Source organism: Mustela putorius, unplaced genomic scaffold, assembly GCF_011764305.1.
Source record: "Mustela putorius furo isolate JIRA1106 unplaced genomic scaffold, ASM1176430v1.1 tig00003859_pilon_pilon_pilon, whole genome shotgun sequence".
Taxonomy (NCBI): domain Eukaryota; kingdom Metazoa; phylum Chordata; class Mammalia; order Carnivora; family Mustelidae; genus Mustela; species Mustela putorius.
Window position 1 is genome coordinate 31927515 of NW_025422011.1, and position 24291 is coordinate 31951805.

General features: G+C 48.1%; 2 protein-coding genes across 9 annotated transcripts in view; one reads left to right on the forward strand and one right to left on the reverse strand.

Annotated features, from left to right (window-relative positions):
• The window catches only part of RNF141 (ring finger protein 141), a 37352-nt gene extending 33699 nt beyond the window's left edge, over window positions 1-3653 (forward strand). For all 3 annotated transcript variants that reach the window (XM_004751982.3, XM_004751983.2, XM_013055817.2), the window contains exon 6: window positions 503-3653. In XM_004751982.3, coding sequence (XP_004752039.1) covers window positions 503-653 — 151 coding nt within the window. In that variant the 3' untranslated portion in view covers window positions 654-3653. The remainder of the gene's footprint in view (window positions 1-502) is intronic.
• A 735-nt stretch (window positions 3654-4388) lies between these two features.
• Window positions 4389-24291, reverse strand: part of AMPD3 (adenosine monophosphate deaminase 3) — a 46908-nt gene continuing 27005 nt past the window's right edge. For 5 of the 6 annotated variants that reach the window (XM_045065840.1, XM_045065839.1, XM_045065842.1 and 2 more), the window contains exons 6-16: window positions 22855-22984; window positions 18574-18768; window positions 17116-17247; window positions 16437-16600; window positions 15557-15683; window positions 13383-13433; window positions 12818-12981; window positions 11573-11693; window positions 10096-10269; window positions 8404-8514; window positions 4389-7322 (exon numbers count right to left, since the gene is read on the reverse strand). In XM_045065840.1, coding sequence (XP_044921775.1) covers window positions 7146-7322; window positions 8404-8514; window positions 10096-10269; window positions 11573-11693; window positions 12818-12981; window positions 13383-13433; window positions 15557-15683; window positions 16437-16600; window positions 17116-17247; window positions 18574-18768; window positions 22855-22984 — 1546 coding nt within the window. In that variant the 3' untranslated portion in view covers window positions 4389-7145. The remainder of the gene's footprint in view (window positions 7323-8403; window positions 8515-10095; window positions 10270-11572; window positions 11694-12817; window positions 12982-13382; window positions 13434-15556; window positions 15684-16436; window positions 16601-17115; window positions 17248-18573; window positions 18769-22854; window positions 22985-24291) is intronic. The other variant, XM_004751967.3, reaches the window with a different exon arrangement.

Genomic DNA, 24291 nt, shown 5'->3' on the forward strand with positions numbered 1-24291 from the left:
TTTTAAACTTTGAATGCTTCCATTCCCTTATTTGTAGCTGCAAAAGATAGGGGAAAACTGAAATGTCCTCTGCAGGAGACTAATTAAATGAATTGTGGCTTGTCCGTACAGTGTTATGTTTAAAAAGAACAGATAGCTCTAACATGTACTGCTACATAATGGCCTATAAGAGATATTGACAAGTTTAAAAAAAAAAAAAAGCAGATATATATATATATATATATATATATATATATATATATATATATACATATGCTTAGTCTTTTCCTAGAAGAGTATGTAAGAACCTACTAACAGTAGTTGCCCCTGGGGATAAGAATTAAAGATCGGGGTGGAAAGAAGAGATTTATTTTTCACTGTATACTTTTATTGCTATTCACTTTTTTTAAACCACTTTTTTTTAAACCATGTACATTGTACATGTATTACTTTTCAAACACACCGGTTTTTTTAAAAAGAAGAAAAAGAAAACAAACTGTTCTTTATTTGACTTCTCTGATAGGAGTGATCGACACAGGAATTGCCCTATTTGTCGCCTGCAGATGACTGGAGCAAATGAATCTTGGGTGGTGTCAGATGCGCCCACTGAAGACGATATGGCTAACTATATTCTTAACATGGCCGATGAGGCAGGCCAGCCCCATAGGCCATGACCTTGGGGTGAAGGTCTTCTTTTGCTATTATGAGCTACAAACGTTTCGGTCATGGGAGAAGAATGCAGGGATATTGTGGTACAGACACAGAGAAATCAATTTTCCCTTCCCTCTTATTTTCGCTATTCTGACGATTTGTTCCATTTCTTTTGATAAACTTTCCATGTCTTCCATTTATAGTAAACTAAAATTTGCTACTGTTTTAGACCATATTTTTCTATTATTTATCTGTTCTAATATATATTAGAACTAATAGCTCTTGAATTCTTTGCTGAGGTAACAGCAGCATTTCCAGAGACTTCTAAAACACTATTTTTCAGGGCAGGAGTATTCTGGAATCTATTTAGTTAGGTTTAAAATAAACCTTGAATGTCAAAAAGTTGTAGCCAACTGAGAGAAAATTTGAAGTGACTGAAAATGTAGACTACATCAAAGTGCATGTTACTACTTAAATTAGTCTTTCTGCTGGAATCTAAGGAGTGTGTGTGCCCCCTTGTGGTTAATTATTGCTCCTTTAATAATTTTTACTTGAAATGATCCACAGTTGTTTCATAACTTTAGCAGTGTGTTTGGAACTACATGTTTGTTACTCAAATCTTTTTTGTTTGTTTGTTTTTCATGCTGTATAATTTGGGTGAGGCGTGATTTTGCCTTGTAAATGGATTTCTGCTGGGGAGTCTTCTTGGCTATTCTGGAAATGCTTTCCCACAGCGGGGAAACTGTTCTAAGTAGCTTTTGATAATGCTCATGCACCTTGGAGTTTCAGAAGGAAATTTTTCTTCAGTTCAGATCCTGAATTTTGTATTTCCAAATTATGATAAATCATTCAATATTGGTTCATGGTGCTTTTATTTTCTTAACTTGAAGGCATCTTTCTGAGGTCTGCAAGTCTTCAAATTTCTAATATTATTAAGAGAGAAAATAGGGTGTAGGCTTTTAAACATATGTACCATAAACATGGAGAAAATGAGGAGATAAATTGGCTTTCTGCTGTTTCATGGTACTTTGAAATACTCAGAGAGTACAGTCATAATGGATTATGATTTTCAGTGACACTTCATTTTTTTTACTAAATTCTGCTTATAAGGTAAAATCTTTGTTTTATGTTAAGCATTAACATTTTAGCATATAATGAAACTAGAACCTGATGTCTCCTTTAAAAGGTGTGTTAAATTCCATGTAACTTTTCTGACTTATTATTGGTAAGTTGTGATACTATTTTCCAAAATACCAAAGTATGCAATTTAAGTTGCTGCTTATTGATGGCAGAATTTTTGGATACTAGGGGTTTAATAGGCATGCAGATTAAATAATTCATTTATTTAATGTCAGAATGTCTGACAAAGGTAGCTTGATTTTACCCAAAAAATATTGATAATTGGTTGACATTTATGATGGGGACAGCTCAGTATCAAATAGCTGAACACTCACTATGGATGTGTATACAGGCAGCGTACCAGGGACTCTAGCATACCAACCTGGCAATGCACTTGATAATTTGTGTGACCTTAAAAAAAGTCCCTTCTGCTGGTTTGTAGGTTCCTTTAGAAACTAAGATTTCATCTGTAGTATTTTCTTATTTTATTTCAGAAGTACAGCCTCTTTTTTTTTTTCAGATAAAATCTTACTCAGAAGCCTTACACACACATGCTATACCCCCAACACACACACACACACACACACACACACACACCACCCCTCTATATGAAAGTCATATTTTATTGATAAAAATTTCCTTATGTAAACTTTATATACCATAATAAATATTATAAAGTCAACCGATAAAAACATTTATGAATGCATTGGCAATATCCAGGATATTCAAATTTAGTGAGTTATGTAGTCATATGATAGGAGTTGTTTTTTAAATTATTTTTTTAATTGTTTTAATTAAATTCAAGTCAGATTTGCAGAACTTTGACTCTCCTCAATGAAGTCTTAGTATTCCACGGGACATATTTTGAAAATCTTAGGGTAGATGTTGTCTGAGATCTTTTCCCAGCTCTAAGATTCTAAACTGTCCTTTTGGATTAGACTTGCTGAGTCTAACTCAGATTGCCTAATTAAAGAATGTTTCTGAAAATGAACAAAGTTGCTGTACGTGTTTTTGGATCTTTCCAGGTATAGCCAATGATCTTATCCCCCAGAATCCTTCACCTTTCTAGGAATTATTTAGCACTAAGCCCAGTGACTTGATGTTGCCCAAACCTTTTTACTTTCCAATATGAGTTCCAGGATACTAACTGATCTACTGTGAAATAGAAAGTGTTTTTATTAGTCTTATTAAATAAATGAGCACAGTTTTTTGCTCACTCCATTAAACTGGGTGATAATTCTTTAGATGTGAATGTTAGGTAGGTTCTACTATTATAACTAATCATAAAAGTTGTAAATTTGTTTAATGGATGAAATGTATACTTTTTGTATTCTGTACAGCTTTGTCTTTTCCAAATATGAAGTATTTAAATGCACTTACTAAGATAGGAAATATGATGTGTGCCTTGTAGGATCTGTGAAATGTTTTCATGAACTGTAAGGAATTTGTTTTGTAAGTTATGAAGTCTTCCCTATCCTAACTCAGTAACAAGAAGTTTACTCATACTGTAATGCTATAGAACTTTAGTTTGAGAAAATTTAGTTTGACTAGGTACTGAATTTAGAAGTTGAGAATAATAGTATCTGCTTTATTCTTAGAACAAACTGATATATTGTGCAATAAATAGTCTTTAGCAAGTAAATTTTAGCTTACTGGAGAGACTTTTTTCTTACATAGTTTCACATTCTTATATACTAAATGTTTATATTTCTTAGAGGACCGTTTTGTATTGTGGTCTGGGGAGTTGTAATGTTTGTGTGCTATGTTTTAAAATTCATTTCAAATTGGATTCAATTTCCTTACACCTAATATATATCTGGGTTATAAGGCGGCTTGAAAATATCTTTTGGTTCCATGATTTTTAACATTGGAAAGTTGGATTCATTAAAAGGCAGTCTGAAGAATTTGCATTTTTAACTGTTTTTTTTCTTCATGAGAGAAAGTAAGACAGGCTTACTTTATCTACCCAGGAATTAAAAAACTGGTTGGGAGATGAGGGAAGTCAGCTGATCACCCACATTATGATGGGCAACATAATGACAATATAATATAAATAGTTGGCAACAGACTTTCATTTGCGCTCATACCTTTTTCCCTGTAGGACAGAGAAAATTATAGATAAAATACTCCACTGTGAATTAGTTTTAATGTTTACCTTGTAAAATCACTTTCAAAATGATTATAAAGAATATCATTAGAGAAGCAAGGTAGAATCTTAGTACTGAGAAGAGGAAAGCCTTTTATAAGAAGGAATGGTAGTTTATAATTGAATTTGCTGATGTACATCATCTTGAAGAAGTACACATTTTGGTATCAAGAGACATAAAAGCCTCCTCAGAAATATATTGATAATCTTGCAGCTCTGTATAGCCTTACTCTCTGGCATCCTTGATCTTTCTGATAAAATGCTTATTTAAAGGTTGAGGATTTTAAAATTTCCAAGAAACTATGTTTTTTTGATTAGTGTTCCTTTCATTGCGGTTAGTTACACTTGTCCTTTGTAACAGTCATAGTCAGGCATCGAGTGCTTAGGTATATTACCAACATTCCACTTTGAGTCGTGTCTAAAACCCCAAAAAAGATGAATATTGTTTCACCAGTGCAGCGCTCAGAAACAAATAAAGAGGAAGCCAGAAGGATGTGCTTGCAACTCTGTTTTAATCCAGGTTAAGAGGAAGTAAAGGCCAGGACAGGCCTTGGTACATACCAACCCAGGAGCTGTGATTTGTTTTCATGTGGCAAAGAGCAGTATCCTCAATCATTTCAAACAGTGCAGTCTGAAGGAACACATACATGAACCTGAGCCTGTTAGAGTAAGGGATACATGCCTCAAAATTTGTTCTTCTAGAAATATGAGCTAGTGTACACTTGCCTTTGATTCCAACTGTGAACACAAAAGAAAGTAGGGATTTTACCCCCCCCCTCAAAAAAAAGGCCAATTAGGTATAAAGATGTGATAAAAATGCAAAGTGCTATGGAAAAAGGTAATCTGAAAAGTTTGTAGGACAGGTAAAATTGAACAAGTGTTAGCTGAATAGACTAAAGTAATATCCAGGGGAAAGGAACACATGTGGCTTTGCTCAGGAACTGTTAAGAGGGCTGACGTTTGAGTGAGAAAGATGGTAAAGGTTTACCTTATGGGTCTAGTGAACTTCAGTTTAAAATTTGTATTTACTGTGAAAGTCATCCATGTCTGAGTCTTAGTGAAAGATAAATTAGTAGTTACTGGTAACTTTTCATGATGTCCCTTTTTTCTAATGTTTTACTCAATATAGTTCACACACTGTTACATTAGTTCAGGTGTACAAGGTAGTGATTCAGTTTCTCTGTACATTATGCTTTGTCACAAGTACAGCCAGCCACCATCTGTCACCATACAATGTTATTACAGTATCACTGACCATATTCCTTATGCTGTGCCTTTTATTCCTGTGACTTACTCCGTAACTGGAAACCTGTATCTCCCACACTCCTTTCCTGTGTGACCCACCCTCCCACCCCTTCCCTCTGGCAAGCATCTGTTTGTTCTCTGTATTTAATGGTCTGATTCTGCTTGTTTGTTTGTTTGTTTATTCATTTGTTTTGTTTTGCTTTAAATAGTATTAACTTGAAATAGCTTTAAATTATTGAGCCACAGTCCTAACAGACTTTATTTAATAATTAAAAATAAATACTTGGTACAGATAAAATGACAATGAAAAACTGTACAATAATTGCTATGTTAGGACAAATGTATACAAATGGGGGTTTTTCAAAAATAATGTGTAAGGTAAATGCTAGGTTTTCAGTCAGTTTCATCATTAGCTGGAAGAGCACACATGTCTGCCTAATAAAAAGACTACATTTACTGTTCTGTATGCTAAGTTAACCAGTGGAAGGGACGAGCATTATAAAGTCACAGGACAAGACAATCTAAAGTCAAAGAAGCATCTTCACAAGCAAAAATAGAATTCTTCTAAGTCTATAATAATTCAGAAGGGCTTATCATAATCTGCATTTGCCCACAGAAATAGACAGAAAGGTCTTTGAGCAGCTTGTTGAATACTTGGAGCACATGTCCTTAAAAAGTTGCCAAAAGAGAAATTCATTCAATGTACATTTATTGAGCACCTACTATGTACCAGGCACTAGTAACACAGATGAAGAGTACATTGGTAAAGCTTAAATTCAGATTGGTCTTAAAAAATGCTTTCTGATGAATCACTAAATTCTATCTCTGAAACTAATAATACACTATATGTTAATCAATTGATTTTAAATTTAAAAAAAAAAAAAAAAAAAAAAGAAGAAGTGCTTTCTACCTGGCCCCTGGGACCACCTATGTCTTCTGAAGAAGTCTGTATGTTAGAGAAGGGAGACATTTTACCTTAAAAAAAAAAAAATGCAGAGGTTATAGTGATTTAAAAAACTCTAACATCTGTGAGATCTAATGGAGTAGTGGGGAAAGGACTGGATAAGGAGTGGGGAAACTAGTTCTGCTCCTATTACTTATCTGTGTGACCTCAAACAGATTTCACCTCCCTGGCCCTCACTCTTCTTAAGTAAAATAGTAATTGGGCTACCATCAGAATACTGGAACCGAGATCATCTAATCCTATGTCTTCCACAGTCCTGAGTTCAAATGAAAATATGTAGAAGGCCCAGTGTAAGTGATGACAGCAGAGTTGCTTTGAAGAAGGCAGCACCCAGAACCTCCCCCAGCCCTGGAGGGGATTCACATAACAACATTTGAAAACGACTCATCTAGTCCAAACCCTCACTTTTCAGATAAGAAAACCAAGACACAGAATAGGAGCGATTGGTTCGGTGTGCACATTTGGCTTCCTAAATAGAAAGGAGGGTGGAGGGCTAAAGAAAACAGTGTACGAAATTCATAAAAAATGCAAATTGTCAAGAAGGAAGTTTTCTATTTTCATTCTTTCAAAGTAGTTCCTTTATGAAAGGGAGCTTTGAAATTGGTTTTGTTTAAGGCAGCCAGCCAGCCAGAGGCTGAAATGAACAACTACCAACCAGCTTGCAGGGTCTATAGAGGATTTTGGCAGAAAACCACACAGACCTCATGTCAGTAGGCACTGGACCTTGGAAGATCCTGGCCCCAACAGTGCAAGCACTAGCGGTTTCAAGAGAAATATTTGGAAAATTTGGAATGAGTACAGACAAGTGTCCAGCTCCCATATCCCCAAGGAGGAGTCACCATCTATTACTCAGAAATACTAACAGAAGTGGGCATGTTAGATCTTAAAGTGAACGGTGCAACCAAAATCACTAGTTTGAAAGTTCTTTAGAGGCCTCCTCTCCGTGGAGGGCGGTCCTAGTTTGGTAAAATGTTGACCACTGTTAATCACAGCAGACTTGAAATTAAACCAAAAAGTTAAGATGCATGTCCACTGCTGGACCTATTGGGTCAGAGCCGTGATCTCTTCTGATTTCATGGCATCAGACAGGAAGCTGAGCTCATTGCATAGGGTCTCATATCGGAACGCCATCCGGATCTGAGCAACATTCGTCTTTCGAATATCATTTCCTTCAGGTCCTTCTTTATAATAATTTTGTCCCAGAAACTTTTGCTTCTCCTGTGGAACCAGAAAAGTACAAATGAAACCATAAACCTTAGGTTTGATTTCTATAACCACATGGCAGCTTTGACATTGGCCATGCCAAATGAAACCAGTACCCCAGAAGCCAATCCTCTGCCAGGACATGGTTCCCCATGAGGTTCTTAAAAATTCTCCCGGCCTCTGTGTCCTCAAGGATGTCACCCCGACACCCACATTCATTCCCTTCATTTCTGACTGTGCTTTCCTTGATCAGGAGACAAAAATAAGACGCTCCCCCCAATGCTGCTGGCAATTAAGAAGGCAAGATGAAGGCATGAAGACTCAGTCCCTCCTGAGAGCTGATGGGGCCAAACAGGTGTTTCTGGGGAGGCCCGGTCTTAGGAAGCAGGCCTGCACAATTGAATCTTGAACCGTTAGCTCTTCTCTGCATCAGCATCCGATAAGAGTGGCACCAAAGCAGCTTCTTCCTGTACCAGTGATGTCACGCAGGGAAGGGCCCCGGGAGCCTAAGACACCATGTTCTCAAACCTGGCTCCCTATCATATCCCCTCAGGAGCTGTAAAAATGCTGATGTCCAGGTTCCATCCCTACAACTTTTTATTCACTAGGTACTACTATTCACTATCCAAGAAAGACCAAGTGTCTTCTGTGTGCACTATGTGCCTATTCTAGGCCCTAGGGATATAATGCTGAACAAAACAGTCCAATGGAACTACTATAATGGAACTCACCTTCTGGAAGGAAAGACAAAACACGTAACTACATATTACGATGTGAGTAGTAATAAATGTTGAAGGAAACCAGATCAAAGGGATAGAGACTAATGGCAAGTATGGGGCTACTGTAGAACGGTGGCCGGGGAGGGCCTCTCAGAGGAGGTCATGTTTGAGGAGAGGTCTGAAAATTTGAGGAGAGCTGCCCTGAAAATTCAGAAGTCTCCCCAGGTTTCTCTAGGACATGAGTTTCAGTGTGACAGACACACTGCTTGTTGTCTTCACGGAATCTCAGCGCCTAGAAAGTGCCAGGCCTGCCGCGGGCACCCACCAAATGTGTGTTGGACAGGAGGGATGGAGGACAGCACTGTCACTGCCCATACCTGATGCGACAGTCCGCTCTGCAGCACGCTGTTTCTGGCAATTTCACACAGGTCACAAGTGCTCAGCTTCCACACTTGAGCTGCAATCGCATATTCTTCCATAAGGGCTTCCTAGATCCCCCCCCCGAAAGGAAATGTATTAGACAGTAGGATATCCCCTTTCAATCCTTCACACATCTCCAAAGCTAGAAACATCAGACAGACATTGCAGCTCTACTTTTTCTTTAAAGTCTGGCACCTGGATAACCAAACAACGTTCCCACCCCACCGCCCCCTTAAATGATGAATTCCTAAGAGCATTTTTGGCAGATTCGCAGGTTTCCCGAGAGAGATGTCTTAGAGAATGCCTCCACGTGGATTTGTTGACCGGCACATCCTTGAAGCCCTGGGGCAGGCCTGGGGATGCCTGCCTCTGCTCTCCTGCGACAGTCTCCCTGGCCACGCACATGTTAAGTACGTGCTCTGTAGCTTTGCTTTTTCACATCACTTTCTGAAGATTGTCCAAAAATCAAAGTTAATCTGAATAAAGTATGACAAGTAGAGAATGAGAAATGATCAGGCGGTGAGACAGTAATCCAAGGGGATTTAGGTTTGAGTTGTGCTTTCACTTTATCCCCTAGGATTTGAGATGTCTGCCATTGGTCACAAGCTCTTGGACACCCCACTGCCTCTGTAACCGAGAGCAGTGGTTCTCAAAGTGAGATCCAGGGTCCCCAAGGCCTTTTGAAAAAGGACATCCCTCTTCCAACCATTATCTTTGTGAGGCAAGATTTTCATCATATGCTTTGATAAAAACAAGGCATCACAACAGATTGAATGCAGATGCAGAGACGAGAATCCTGCTGTCTTCTATTAAGCCAGACATTAATGAGGGTTGCAAAAATGTGAAACAATGCCATTCCCAATGCCATTTTTTGTTTGTTTGTTTGTTTGTTTTGGGAAAATGTGACTAATTTTCGTAAAAATTGCTATTTATGTTACCATGTAATAGAGTTATTAAAGCTATTTTTAAGTGAGTTAATATTTTTCAGTTTTGCATTAGTTTCTATAATACACTTAAAAATCACTAGATATAACTTATGTAATCAACAGCTTTCTGAAGATCTTTAAGGTCCTAAGAGTATAAAGGGGTCCTGAGCCCCAAAGCTTGGAGAGCCTGTGAGGCACTTCTATTTTCACTAGTCAATGGCTGGTCCGCAGGCATGGCCTCATCTCTCCCTTCCTCTTCCCTTGCCCTGCAGATCCCAAGTATTCTAATAATAATAGTGTTAACCAAATGTTAGCTTTTTTAGTATGTGCTATATTCAGATACTCTATTAAACAGACTATGGTTCATTATCTTATGAATCCTCACAATAAAATAGAGATAGACATAGAGACAATTGCATCCCTGTTCTACAGATGAAGAAGAATAAGATAGAGATCAAGTAACTTAACCAAGATCACAGAGATAGTAAATGCTAAAGAAAGGGAAAATTGAGAGGGCAAAAAATTAAACTGTGCCTTCAAGGGTCCAAGAACTCCAAAGACAGGGCTCCTGGAAGGAACACTTTTTGCTCACCAGGAGCTTACCTCTTGCCTTCACTGGGCACCAAGCCCCACCCCAAAAGCAGAACTGAGTTTGCGCTCCAGGGCCTGCAGTGTGGGGGACGGGCCAGGACTGGGGCCTGCTGGGGCGCCTGACATCCTCACCTTTGTGTAGTGGAACTGCATGGGGTCGTCGGTGGAGAGAGAAACATGCAGTCCCTTGTGCAGGAATTCCCTCAGAGGGTTTTTGGAATATTCAAGAAACAGACTGTTGTTGCTAAGAGGAGACATGGCAATGGGGATCTGAGCAAGGTAGTAGAGATACTGCAACACCGGACTCTGCAAAAGAACCACCAAACTCAGTGATGAGTGCCAGAGAGGGGAGGGAGGAAGGGCGAGCAGGAGCCTCGGGGTCTGGGTAGCATCTGTGCAATTCCCTCACCAAGCCCAGAGTTCCCCAAGGGCGGGGCACCCAGACCCCACCCACCCCTCCCTCCCTGCAAGTTCATCTCGTGCCCCTCTCTTCCTGGGCTGCCCTCTGCCCCAGTTGCTGGGAGCCAACAAGATCCCGCTCAGGGCAGGAAGGCAGCTGAGAGGCCCCAGGCTGCCCCCAGCCCACCCACACTCTGCTCCTCCTCCCCCAGGACTTCCCCCAGTGGGTCGGCCTGCTTTGACCACAAACATACAGGCTGAGTCTGTAAACACTCCAGCTCCTCAGAGATGGGAAGGGCAGGCCTGACGAGGCTAGAGTGGTTTTCTGATGTACTGCCTGCCCCTCACAGAACTGGGACACCCCCCTCCCCAGGATCAGGGCACAAGAAGAGTCTGAGCAAACATCCTTCTTATGGAAGTGATCCAAACTATGGAGAAGACCAAATGGGCAGAGTTCGTAGCTGTATTATTTACACAAGCGAAAAATTGGATGGACTCTGTTCAACAACTGGAGACTAGTTGAATCAATTATAAACTGTCCAAGCGGTGGGCCATCCTTCTAACCGCCTTTAGAATGAACATAAGTACTATGTTGCAGCACAGAAAAATGCTTATTCAAAGAGCAGAAACAAACAAAAAACCTGTGCTCATAATAACAAGCATGTTAGAAGTATGCTTTTGGAGGGCGCCTGGGTGGCTCAGTGGATTAAGCCTCTCCCTTCAGCTCAGGTCATAGTCTCGGTCCTGGGATTGAGCCCTGCATCGGTCTCAAAGCCCAGCGGGGAGCCTGCTTCTCCCTCTCTGCCTGCCTCTCTGCCTACTTGTGATCTCTCTGTCAAATAAATAAATAAAATCTTAAAAAAAAAAAAAAAGAAAGGAAGAAAGAAATATGCTTTGGTAAAAAAAGATGGGAATTCTAAATACCAAAAAGCTAATAATAGCTATTTCTTTTGAAGTAATAGCAGTAAGGATTTTTTTCCCATTTCTCCATCTCTTGGAAAATCCAAATTGCAATGTGTTTGATTATATTCCTTTCATAATTAAATATGAAACCAAGATGACGATGGACAGCCCGACCCAGAAAAAAGCCCCAGCCTTTTAACGTCACTGGCCAGAGCCTCTCAGGGGCAGACAGGAACCCAGGTGATCCCAATCCTCCCCGGGGGGAGGCCAGACTTGTAGGGTATGCTTCCGTGAGTCGCCTGGTTACCTTCTTGAGGAGCAGCCCGTGGGAAATGTTGTCAGCGGTCAGGAAAGCAGACACCAGGTGGGTGATGGAGCCAGCCTCCCCACAGTGAGGCCTGAACAGGAAAGTGCTCAGGCCCCGTTCCCTGCAGAAGTGAGGCACTTGGTCAGCAAGGACCCCCTGCTTCAACCTACTAGGGGCCCCTACTAGGAACCCACAGGCCTGAGGCCTGCACCCCTAGCCCAGGGCCTGCTCCAGGGGGAGAGACTTGCCCATGGCAGAGTCAATACAGCCATCACAGGCACTCTGGAAACCACCTCTTCCAAAATATAGAGTGCCAGGTCCAGGGATCTTCAGAACCAGGGGATGCCACCTCCCTCCCCCTGCCCCTGGGGAACAGATAAGGGATGGAATGGTGGAAAGAGACCCTGCTCTGTCCCCGTTCATTCCTCACCTTCTGCTCTTCACCAGGCCTTGGAGCCCAGGCTCTCACAGACCTTCAGAGCAGCAAGGGCCATGAGAAACCATCAAGTCCCACTTCGTGGTCATAAAACTGGTTAAACCCAGAGGGTGGAGTCAGGCATTAGGAACCCCTAGGCAGGTCAGCAGCAGAGCTAGAACTCAAGCCCCAACCTCCAGAAGCTCAGTCTGGACTGCCCCTCCCCCATACCAGGCCATCTCTTTTCAATCCCGGTCCATCCAGAACCTTCCTACTCACAGACTACACTGGGTTAGCCTGAGCCAGCGAGGCCCCATGGCCCAGCAGGGGGCAGGAGGGAGGCTAGACTTGCAAGGGGGTAATGAACAGGTCCGTGTGGGCTGCCCCGGGCTCCCAACTCCTGCCAGAGTCGCCCCGTGTGTGTGTGTGTGCACTGGTGGGAGACTGTACAGGTGAGGCCACTGGCCGGGAGCTCCATGTGGGCATGGGTTTAGTCCGTGTTGTTCCCTATTCCATGTCCTGGGCCTGGGACAGTGCCTGTCACATAGAAGGTACACACTTGTTACACACAACGTGCATGAACACCGCCGGTATCGTGGAAAGAACGCAGGCGTGTGTTGGCACGTCCCGTGTCTGTGTCAGAGGCCAGAGACAGACAGGTACACACAGGAGTTGGGGGGCACACGGATGCACCCGTGTGTACAGGCACAGCCTGGCCACACTGTGTACGATTGTGTTCGCAGTCCCATGTCGTGTGCCGGGCGCATCACGGGTGTGAGGCGAGGGGCACGCGGGCTTGTACGGGGCCGGGCCGTGCCAGGCCCACCCACCTGCGGAGGTTGTTGAGCACCATGATGTTGGCGTACATGTAGTACAGGTAGTAGCTGTACGGCGGGTTCTGCTCGCTGGTCCAGACATCCGGGCTGGGGCTCTTGTCTGAGAACATGTGGTCGCTGTGCTTGGACTCGTCGTCCACGCTGTCAAACCCTGTCACCTGGGCGGGAGGAGCAGTCCTGTCTCGAGCTGAGGCCGATGAGCTGCCAGAGGCCTTGAAGTCCTGGCATCCCAGGCTCATACCTTAGCTGGGGACTGTGCAGCCTGAGGCCATGTCATCCCAGGACAGGGAGTGGGCACAAGCCCACAGTCCGTCCCTCTGTGGCCCAGGAGGCCAGCCTGGAGAGTACCAAGCCCTGGTGTGATCATGGTGATGGCAAGGGAAAACTCGGGCTGCACCAAGTGACCAGTGGAAGCCATGCCCACCACCCACCTCTCTGCTGTGCCAAGGAGGAGCACCGCAGGGTAGCTAGCAGAAACAGTCATCAGCAGCATGGCTATGAGGGGAGTGGGACCGGTGTTTCCCATCAGCCTACTATACGCCAGGCCCTAAGCACTTACCACACAACAGCTAATGTAACCATCAGAGCCACCCTGTGAGGGAGGTCTTGCCTGTGAACAAACCAGGCCCAAAATGCTCAGGGATCTTGCCCTCACAAGACAACCGGGCTCTGAGCCTAAATGGGCTCCAGGTCTAGACTCTGGGGCTGTAAGTCGAGGACACCCCTGTGATGCACATTTGGGCCCACAGGAAACCAGTCTAAATGCTTCACAGACAAGTCCCACCCAAGAGGGCGCCGTGGAAGGTTGAGCTGTGGTCCTCAGGAGGGAGGCGCTCTGCCTTCTGAGCCCTCTGTCCTTCCACAGCAGCTGCTCCTCAGCTGGGGCCCGAACTTTGCCTTTAGTCACTGGCTTCCTGGTCACCTGGTCCCAGACCTTGACCATAGTGAACCCACAAAAGATGTAGCTTCTCAGCCACAGCGGCACTTTGAAGGGGCTTCTGGAAGACTGTCCACCTTGTTCCACAGCTGGCCCAAACTGGGGAGCCCCAGCCAGGTCTGCCAGTCCCTCCCATTCGAGGGGCCTCGAGAACAAGGGACCTATGAGGGCTTGGCAGAGACTTCTTTGTCATAGAAACACGTGTCAAAGGCAATAAGAGGACTGCCACCACAGCTCCCAGCACAGCCTGGATGGGGTTGGGGGCCAGGGAGGCCAGGGGAGCCCCCCCCCTGCCCTCACTAGCCCCATGCCCTATCTGGACTCTCCAGGACCTGGCATGGAGGTAACATCAGCCCCTCTCCTGAGCTCTGTATCCCACAGATGCAGTGTCCCCAAGCACAAGATATGTCCAACCCCCAACTCCTGCTCCATGAGCCTGCTCTTCCCCACTTGTGGTAGTGACCCCCGAAGGCACCCTGGACTCTTCCCCCAGCCCACCTTCAGGCTTCGCCCAGGCCCTGTCAATACTACAGCGATGCCCACCTCGTGCCCAGAGGCCCTAGCCTGCCATCCGCCTGTGCCTCACTTTTCCTACGTGGGAGGCCCTGTAGCACATGGACAATACCCTGCTCGGGATCAGACACCCGCCTGCGAATGCCCGCTCGGCCAGCTCCTAGCTTCATGTCTCTTCCTCCTGTGTGAACGGGTGCTGGTAGCTTCACAGGACTGCTGTGCGAATTAAATGAGACAGTCCATGGAGAGCGCTTAACAGTGCTTATCACAGAGCAAGCACGTGAGGATTCCGTTTAGCACTAATACCAACAAAAGGACGTGACATAAGGTTGTCCTGAGACTGAAATGAGATCGTGTTGTAGCGAGGACCCCAGGAGGAGGCACCAAGCACTCAACAACCATGAGCTGCTATCGCGGCAAGAAGCCCCCAGCATCTCTCTCCAGGGCTGGAGTGGGGCCCCTGACTCTGCTCTTGCCCCTTTCCACCCATCGCCAGCCAGCTTCTGTTCCAGGCCTTTCTCCACACAACAGCCAGAATGATGTTTGTCTAAAACATAAATTCAGTGATGTCCCCCGGCCTGTTTAAACCATTCCTGGCAGCGGGGCTCCGTAGCTCAGGGGTTAGAGCACTGGTCTCGTAAACCATTCCTGGCAGACTCAACACAAACACAGACTCAACAGCCCTCCCCCATCCACTTAGCTCTCTGGAATCTTCTCTCCTTCTTCCCCATCAGACGCCCAGAACCTCCATGGAACTCTGGGCTCACTTCTCACTGTGACAGCCACCTCCACTCTGGGAGGGATCAGCTCCTGCTCCACTCATACCTTTTCTGGGTATCCTCTCCATTCCTTCTTTCCCTCTCCCGTAACTAGTCAGAAAAACAAATGTTGTCCGTCACCGGTACTCAACCAAACAAGCCGGGAGGATCATTATTTCAAGGTAAAAGCAGGACCATTGAAATGTCTGCATTTCTAAAGACCTGGGGCAGCTGCTGGGTGCTGCAGGGCACAGGAACCAGTCTTTCCAGCCCCACCGGGCCAGGAACCAACTCCACCCCAGTCTTTGCCTACTGCTGTCTCCCTGACACCCTACCCACACCCCAGGGCTGAGAAGGGGACTTCCGCTACCTGGAGCAAACTCATTATTTTAGAAATTCCGTTTCTTGCCCATTCCTGAGCACATGAGAGAGAGGATCTGAGAAGGGAAGCCTGACCCAGCCCCCTTGGAATCCTCTCTCCCATCCACCGCTGTGCACATCGCCTGCAGCACCACCCACACTTACATATTTGAGGAAAAGATGAAGCTCTTGGTGATCTTGGGGGTTGATTGTGGCCTCAAAGAGGGGAAGGAAGATATTCTCCAGCATCTTCCCAAAGCTTGGCAGCAGCTTCTTTGCCCTAAATATGTCACTGGGGGAAAACAGAGACTTGCTAATTAAAGTGAACCCCTTGGCCTACGGGAGGACAGCCCCATCCTTTGCTCAAGCAGCTTGTGTTCCCATAGAAACACCCAGAGCAGAGCGAGAGATGCAGCTTGAACACAGGTCCTTCCTCTCCTCTCTAGCTCCCAGCAAGGTCTGCAACACTAAGCACTGGTTTGAAGCTCAACATCCACCCCTGCCCATCCAAGAGCTTTCCCAAGCTACAGACCATGCTGGGAGTGGGGTCTGGGGACTCAGGCTGACTCAATCTCTAAGAGACGAGTTCACCAATTTATCAGTGATCCAGACTCTCTGCCCCTCAGCTCACTTCCCCTACACTGCATATCCCAGCCCACTGAGGGACCATGAGCTCCACACCGGCCAGATGGAAGAAGCCAGTGGTTGTCTGAATCATAGCCATGGAGAGAGCCAGCAGTGTAGGCTACCACTAAGCTTCTCACACCCAGGGTCTCAGGCAAAAGGATCACCCACCCTCAAACCCCAGTGAGAAGATGGGTAGTGGTTCCTACTAGGCCTTGCACAGGCTTGTTTGTCAACAAACAAGGGTTGAAGTGACGCAAGGAGCTTTGCCAACTACCCCTTGCTATGGGACAATGTCTAGGGAGGAGAGGCCCAAGCCGGTACCAGCACCAGCCCCACCAGAACAGTGCAGACCCAGCAGCCCATGAGCGATGGGCTGTGTCCCCAGAGGGCACAGCACACAGCAAGCCACCTCACTTACTAGATCCGGGGCACTTGGATAATCCAGCGCATGTTGGGCGAGTAGACCTTGTGCTGGATGAACCAGCGAGCCAGGTTGGGCCATTCCTCAGGACTGCGGCCGTAGATGGAAAGCCGTGGCTCTGAGTACTGGTACTTGCTCTCCTCCAGCTCCCTGGCCACCTCCTAGCACCAAGAAGAGCTCGGGTCAGCCCAAGAGCACGCCAGCTGCTGGATCCAGCAGCTTCCTCCGTCACCAGCTCCCAGGCTGAGGAGACCTGATCTGTATCCCCTAGCTGCCATGTAACTGCTCCTCCACCCCAGGAAGGAGAGGCTCCTTCTTGGGGGAGGGAAGGCCTCTGCACGGTGCTGTGCATAACCAGGCCAGGCAGCAGAAGCATCTCCAGATGCCCCCAGCCAAAGCCAGGCTGCAGACAGACAGGGCGGTGAGCCTGGACACTGTGAGTACCCTGCCCTCTTGCGGCCTGCGGTGGGCACCTGCAGCACCAGCCCGCCTGTGCTCAGGAGCTGGTAGCCAGGGCACCCTAGGCACCTGGGCCTTGCCCGCGCTGGATGGTGGACCCGCAGGGATTCGGGGAGGGGAAAACAGGAGGCCTGCAGCGCCCCCACCCTCCACAGGCAGGTGCTATCCAGCATCTTGGGTCAGTGGGGAGGCTTGAAGAGGCCCAGGGCTCACTTGCCTTGACCATCCGAGCGAAGTATTCTCCTCCCAGGTAGTTCTCAGTTTTCAAATAGAGGTCACGCAGCTCACTGGCCCCCACAGGGTTGTATTTGGAGTTGAACTTGTCAAAGCGATGGAAGGTCTGCCGGCCCTGGAGAGAGGAGACCACCAGGCAGGTCGCCATATTGTTCCTATTCACGCACGTCTCCCCCTCCAGGCCTTCAAGAGGTGGCCTTATGTGCAGCCGCGCTGACCAATGTCTTCTTTGTCCGTTCTTGCGTGAGCCCGTGGGAAGTCCCGGAGCCAGGCCGCGTGTCCTCACTCAGCCAGCCTGTCCTCACTGAGCCAGTCCTCGAGTGGGGCCCTCTGCGGGGACCAAGGGACCTCGTGCTCCAAGGCACCATGGCTAGGAGCCCAGCTGGCTGAGTGAGCAGAAAACACCAGACGACTGAACAGTGTGTCTGTTCCTGCTTGGACTTCGGAAGGCACCTTCTCCACATCACCTCATTCCATGTTTTTTTTTGTTTGTTTAACAAAGATTTTTTTTTTTATTGTGGTAAAATATACCTAACGCAAAATTATCATCTTAACCATTTTTAAGTGTACAGTTCAATGGTATTAAATGCATTCATCACATCGCACAACCATCACCACCATGCGTCTTCAGAACTCTCTCTCTCGTAAAACTGAAACCCTGTGCTCATTAAACGATGACGGCCCATGACTCCTTCCTCCTGCCCCTGGTAACCACCAAACTCCTTTCTGTCTCCATGAATTTGCCTACTCTTCGTGCCTCGTACAGGTGAATCATACATTAAATGTCCTCTTCTGTCTACCTTTTTTGACTTAGCGTCATGTTTTCAAGGCTCATCCATATCAGAGTATCAGTACTTTATTCCTTTTCAGGGCTGAATCATATTCCATTGTACGCATTTACCACATCTTGTTTGCCCTTTCACCTAGTGATGGACACTGGGGTTGTTTCCCCCTTTCAGCCATTGGAGACAATGCTGCTGTCCACCTGGGTGTGCATGTATGTGTGTCTGTCCCTGCTTTCAGTTCTTCGAGGTATATTCCTGGGAATGGAATTGCTGCAATACATGGCAATTCTGTATTTAACTTTTTCCTAGGACACTCCATACTGTCTTCTGCACCATCATTTAGTCTTTTAATAACCGTCCCATCAACAAGGCACATGGCATTCCCCATTTTATAAGCAAGGCAATAAAAGCGTAAGTGAATTGCTTAAGGGCCTATAACTCCCAGCTGGCAGAGGGGAGTTAGAACTGGGACCTGTCTGACCCCCCGTCGCATACCCTTTTCCCCTGTCTCATGGCCCTGTGATTCCCTGAGGCCAAATTCCCTGTCACCTCTCCATGCCTAGAAGCCACAGAGCCGCAGCATCTGCCAGGTACAGCCACTGGGCCGCTTTCCTGGGGGCAGGACACCCACCCAGGATGGTGGGAGGCTCACTCACCGCATGGACATCCAGGGAGTCCACGGTGAGGTCGTACGGGTCCATGTGCAGGCTGTCGAACACCTGCCGCAGGGTGATCTTGCGGCCCCGCTTCTCGGCCACGGTCCGGTCGGGCTCGGTCTGGTACGTGTGCTTGATGAAGCGTAGCAGGTGCTTCTGGTTCATGCAGGCCGCCGCGTGGATGTGCGTGTCCACCTGCAGCACAGCGCCACCAGCCATGAGCCAGCCCCACCCCCACGCCCACTGGCAAGGAGATGGGGAGTCCCAGCCTCAAAGTCGTGTGCGAAACCTCAGCACCCATAGTCCCGCCGATACCTGGACCTGCACCTCTCCCCCCAGAGTCTCCTCTAGACTTTGAAACTTGTCCTCCCTCTAGCTTTGCTGCCCTCTCGACCTCGCCAGAGATCTTTCTAAAATGTAGATTGGATCTGGCCATTCCCCTGCTAACGAGTCATCACTGGCCCCCAGGTCTCCCCAAGAGAAAGACCAAATGCCTTCACCTGGGGCTGACTTCCAACCTTAATTCCCTCCTTCCTGCTCCCAGCCTGTGCTCCCGCCATGACCCAGCACTAACAGGGGCCCGAGGCACCATGCTATTCTGCACTGTGTCACTTGGCCCACATGTCTCTTCTGCTGGGCAGGCCTTCTAGCCCCTCACCAGTCTCATCCACCCACGTGGGATTCCTTATAACCTCCTCCACTTGGAAGCCAGTCCTGATCACCCCGGGACACTGACCAGCTTTTCCCCCGCCCAGCCAGGAAAGCTAGCACACACACTCCCATTACCGTACATGTCTTCCCAATTCAGTCTACAGACTAGTCGACTCTGCCACTAGGCCAGGAGCCCAGGCCTCAAAGCACAGGGGCTTCAGCTGATGCACCTAAGTCTCCAACGCCTATCCCAGAGCCTAGTATGACTTATTTGTTGAATCAATGGATGGACAAATGAACAAATGATGATATCCACATCCTCATGTAACCCCAAGGGCCCGCCAAATGCCCCACAAAATGCCATCCTTCCCACTGACCCCTCTTGGAACATTCCCTTCAGCGGGTAGCCCTGATGCAGTGGTGCCCTGGCCAGGCTGAGGGATGGCCTATGGTCGAAGTGCGCATCCTGACTCCCCTGGCCTGAGCCCAGGGGGCCTCAGAGAGGTGCCCAGGGAGATGGCAACAGCCTCCCAGGCCAGGACTGTGCTATTCCTTCCTGCTGCAGCCAGCTGGGCACTCTGCCATGGCTGGGATAGGCAGGCGGCTGACCTGTGGCCAAAGAATGTGGTCCACAGCTGGCCAGCATCTCCAAGTCATGCCAAACCGGACATTTGATCTACTGAGTTTCTGTGAACATTATACAAGCCAGTCCATGTCACTGGCCACATCACTGACTCATCGGGGCCCTTCCTGCCATTCATCCTGCCCTTCCAACAAGAGAGACAGACCACTAGCCATTAAAGATATAAAACCACTCAAAGCACCAAAAGCCAGAACATCACCCAAAACACCATGTAGGGATTCAGTCACCTCAGGGACAGGCGGGGCTTTTGTGGGACGCCCAAGTAGCCAGCCAGGCTTAGCTCAGCCGGACACAGCTGGACTCAACCACCTCGGCATGACATAGCACATTCTGGGTTTTCTGGTTCCGTCCTCTCGCATACCAGTGACACATGGCAGGGGGTGCAGGCTGTCCTCACCCCCACAGGTCACAAGATGAGGGAGAAAAACAACTGGACAATCCAGAAAGCATCCAACCCAAACTTTAGAAGGTCCAAGGTGATTATTTTAGGAACACGCAAAAGAGCCCGTCATGGGATGTCCGTGTTTTCAATTCACCGGAAGATACCAGTGTGTTCCTGCTTTCACATCGGGTCCCGGCTTTCACAACAGGACAGTTTACAAACAGGGCTGCCCAGCCCCCGGTCCCTGAGCCAACACTGGCCATTCCCCCAGCCATGTCAGACATCGGTAACCAAATGCAGCATTTTCACTAAGCCATGGGAGTAGCCACGGCCGATTGGTCGAGTTTGGCACAGAAGATGAAGCCAGTTTGCTCTGCTTGATATGACACTTAAACCGACGTGGAGAAAACCCAATCTTACCCAAGTCCTCGGCAGTAAACACACTAGGCTCTGGTTCTTAGCTCTGAGCAAAAAACAAATGTCTCAGTTACACAGTCCCGCCGGCTGGGCCACGTGGTGTCCTAAGCCATGCGGTGTTGTGATGCTGTGATGCTACAGACACATTCACAAAGACCAGCCCCACACACCCGTGGCCACTCAGAGCCTCTGCCTCCGAGCACAGCTCCAGCCTGCCCTCCCAACACTGACAGCTACCTTGGAAATACAGAGCCACCCTCGCAGCCCACCCTGAGTTTCAGAAAACTGGCTCTCTTCTCACCGAAGAAGCTTCCAGGGCCAGAAAAAGCAGCCAGCAACCAGGATGCAGGGAAGGGCAGGCGGAGGCCTGACTTGGAGCAGATCTGGGCCCGTGTTTATGGACTGCTGTGGTGCCAGAGAACAGGCCAATGATTCACAGCACAGGGGTCAAGGTCATCCCTATCCAGAGAACACATTCACCCCAGACTGACAGGGAACACCTAGGGGTTCATAACCAGGACTCACTCCTGTATCACAGCCAGAAAGTAGCTAGTGGGCCTAGGAACACCCACGGGGGCCCCACCTCAGAAGCAAACAGTGTCTGAGCCAGTGCAGTTAGCAAGGAGCCCTTTAGCCCCAGAAAGCAGGAAGCTACCAGGACCAGAGTGTTCATGCAGAGGGCGGGGTTGCACAGGCCAGGCAAGGAGCTTCCCCAGGCACCCACCTGGGCCTGTAGTGCATTTCAGCAGAGCTGAGAGGAGTTGGCATAGTGCCTGAAGCACCTACCTGTCTGAGTACCTAAGCCTCACAGAGAAGGAGCAAACAGTGCTCAGGGGTGAGAATGCCAGGTGGCTGATTTCTAACACAACCCCTCACTTCTACCTGGAACGCCTGAGACATTTCCATAAGGGTCAGCCCATGTGCTGAAGCCACCTCCCCCTCTTAAGGTCCCTTCCAAGTGGGAGTCCATGCCAGACCCCATGATGCTTAACAGAAGTGACCCTGGGGCCTACCTCGGGGAGGCTGTCTATTCATTACTGCAGAGTGTTCTCAATCAGGTCAGGGAGGCCTGGGTTCCACAGATGAGCCATATCCTCCCCTAACGCCCGCCTCTCAAAGCTGACCCTGGGGAGGGGCAGTCATCAAAGGGTCACATCTTGAACAGAGGCCCCTCCAGAGATGAGGAGCCCACTGTGAGTCAGCTCAGGTTGGACCATGAGGCAAAGCCTAATCCCTACCCTTCACCCTGAGCTTCTCTCCCGGAGTATGACCATGGCCCCTCCCTGCTTCCTCTGAGAAACCCAGGGGCCCCCACATGGTCCAGAACCTCACATACCTCTCACTTCGCTCTCCCCACTGCCCAGCACCACACTGTCACTCACACCTGAGTTCCTGTGACACCACTGGACATAGTCTGTCCTCTCCCATGGCACAGCACTCTCTCCTCTCAGTCTTTGGCTGTGCCCTCTGCCTGGAACGCCATCCCTTCCATTCCCTTGCCCTCCGCCCCTGCCCAGGCTGAGTCTTATGCACTCTTCAAGTTGGCTCAGTTCTAGGCTCTTCCTGGAAGCCACTCCTGCCACAATACTTCACACTGACAGGACTGGGCTGGGAACTTCTCAGGAACAGGCAGTGACTCCCGTTCAACATCAAACACCCCAGGCTTATCAGTGATATTAGTTAAGTGTAAGAAAATGGAAAAGCTGGAGGCCAGGACTATTTAACACACACACCCGAGCCCAGGCTACGGCTCACGCACCCTAGCAGAGGGGCAAGACAGGAGCACATGGGATCCTTCCCTACTCCTAAACCACAAGTTCCCAAATCCAAAGATATTTTAACAGCCTTTTCTCTCCATGATGAATACATCCTCCACCTTAAAAGGAGCCTGGCCTCAAGTCTTACGAGCAATTAACAGACTGTACCATATTTTTCAAGTCACAGGGTGCACTGCAACAGATACAGAACACGGACAAAAGTTCCCACCTAGAGTCATACCAAGTACGGTCTGAGGCATGGCCTGACAGCAGGCAGGCAACCCACCAGTCTAGCTTCCACACGTATACGTCACAATCTTCTGGCCAAGGAAGGCCACATAGGGGACCAGCCCCAGACTGACTCAGGGCATCCCACTGGATTGGGAGGGCACCCGGGAGGGGTGGCTCTCAGTAGTGGGCTACTGACGCACCTTTCTCACGTTATAGAAGTCTCGGTGTGGGTTACTCTTCAACTCTTTGAACTCAGACATTTCATTTAACATCTCATGCAGGCTGAACTTGGATTCCAGAAAGTTCAGTCGCCGGTGACAGTATGTTTTCCTGCGGGTGGGGAAGGGGGAGAAACCACAGCTGAGGAGAAGTCTCACGGAGCTCTTCAGTTCGGAGATCTCCGGTGGCTGTGGGGACGGGCCCTCAGGTGGAAGGTTAGGGGGCAGCAGGGAGGGGTGTGGCCATTCCAACTTTCGGCAGACCCAGCTGGACGTGCCCTATGACAGGAGTGGACAGTCCATTCGGGGCATCGCAAAGCTGACCTTGCGACCTCATCCAGGTTCTCTGACTTCCAGCTTCGGCAGTTTATCCCAAACCTCTGTTTCCCATGAACACATATGGAAATGGCAGTACCCAGGACTGAGCAGAGAGGATGCTCGATAAAGGTTTCCCTCCTTATCCAACTTCCTTCCTTCTGTCTTCCCACCAATCCTCAGCCACCTTTAAGTCCTTAAAAGGAATTCCACCTCTGCCAGAACCTCAGTAATACAGCCAAACTGTGAGGCGAGTCCCACCTTGGCATGGGGAGGAAGCATCCTGTGACCTAATGCCTTCCCCAAACCCGAGACCTGAAGACCCTTCAGCTCTGAGGTTTCAGGACAAGCGGAGGAGGTGTTTGTATCCTGAGCAGATGAGGAACGTACAGATGTTTGTTACTAGGATGGAAACCTCTGCAGGGACTAATGCTCCTGCCAGCCAGCAAAGGCCGCCAAAGGTGGGAAGGCTCACGGCTCCTGGCCAGCTCCAGGCCCACACCCAGCCCAGGGGCCTGGCCATGTGCCACAGCCACACGGAACCTTCAACCACAAGTCACGCCACCCTCCTTCCTGTGACCCCCAAACAAACAGCAGCTTTCTTGGCATGAAATCACTCAGCCTTTCATAAGGAGCAGCTGCCCACCCTGGGACAGTGTCGTCATGGTGACCAAGCCAAGCCCCAGTGCAGAGCTCAGAGGAAGCAGGAAGATGCAGTCAGAAGGGATTTCAAAGGCCATCTCACCTAGTCCCTTTCCCTGCTGGACTGGCCTGGACAACCTCCTGGATAGAACAACCCTTCCCCCCCACCAAACACACACCAAACCTCCTGGAATAGCCGGGGTCCTGCCCCTCCTATCCCTCCCCAAGCTTCCCAGCAAAGCTCCTCCTCACATGGCAGAGGCAAGCCTCCAGAAAACTGTTCTTTCCTCCCTGGTTCTTAGCTCTGCCCTCAGATCAGTGAGGCCTGAGACCCATTCTGCCCACCCCCCTGGGACCCACTCTCCTCGCTTGGAAACTGGCATCACTGCTTTCCCAGCAAACCCTGAAGGCAGGGCAAGAGAGGTTCCTGGGCAGTGACCGCACCCTTTCCCTGCCCCCTTC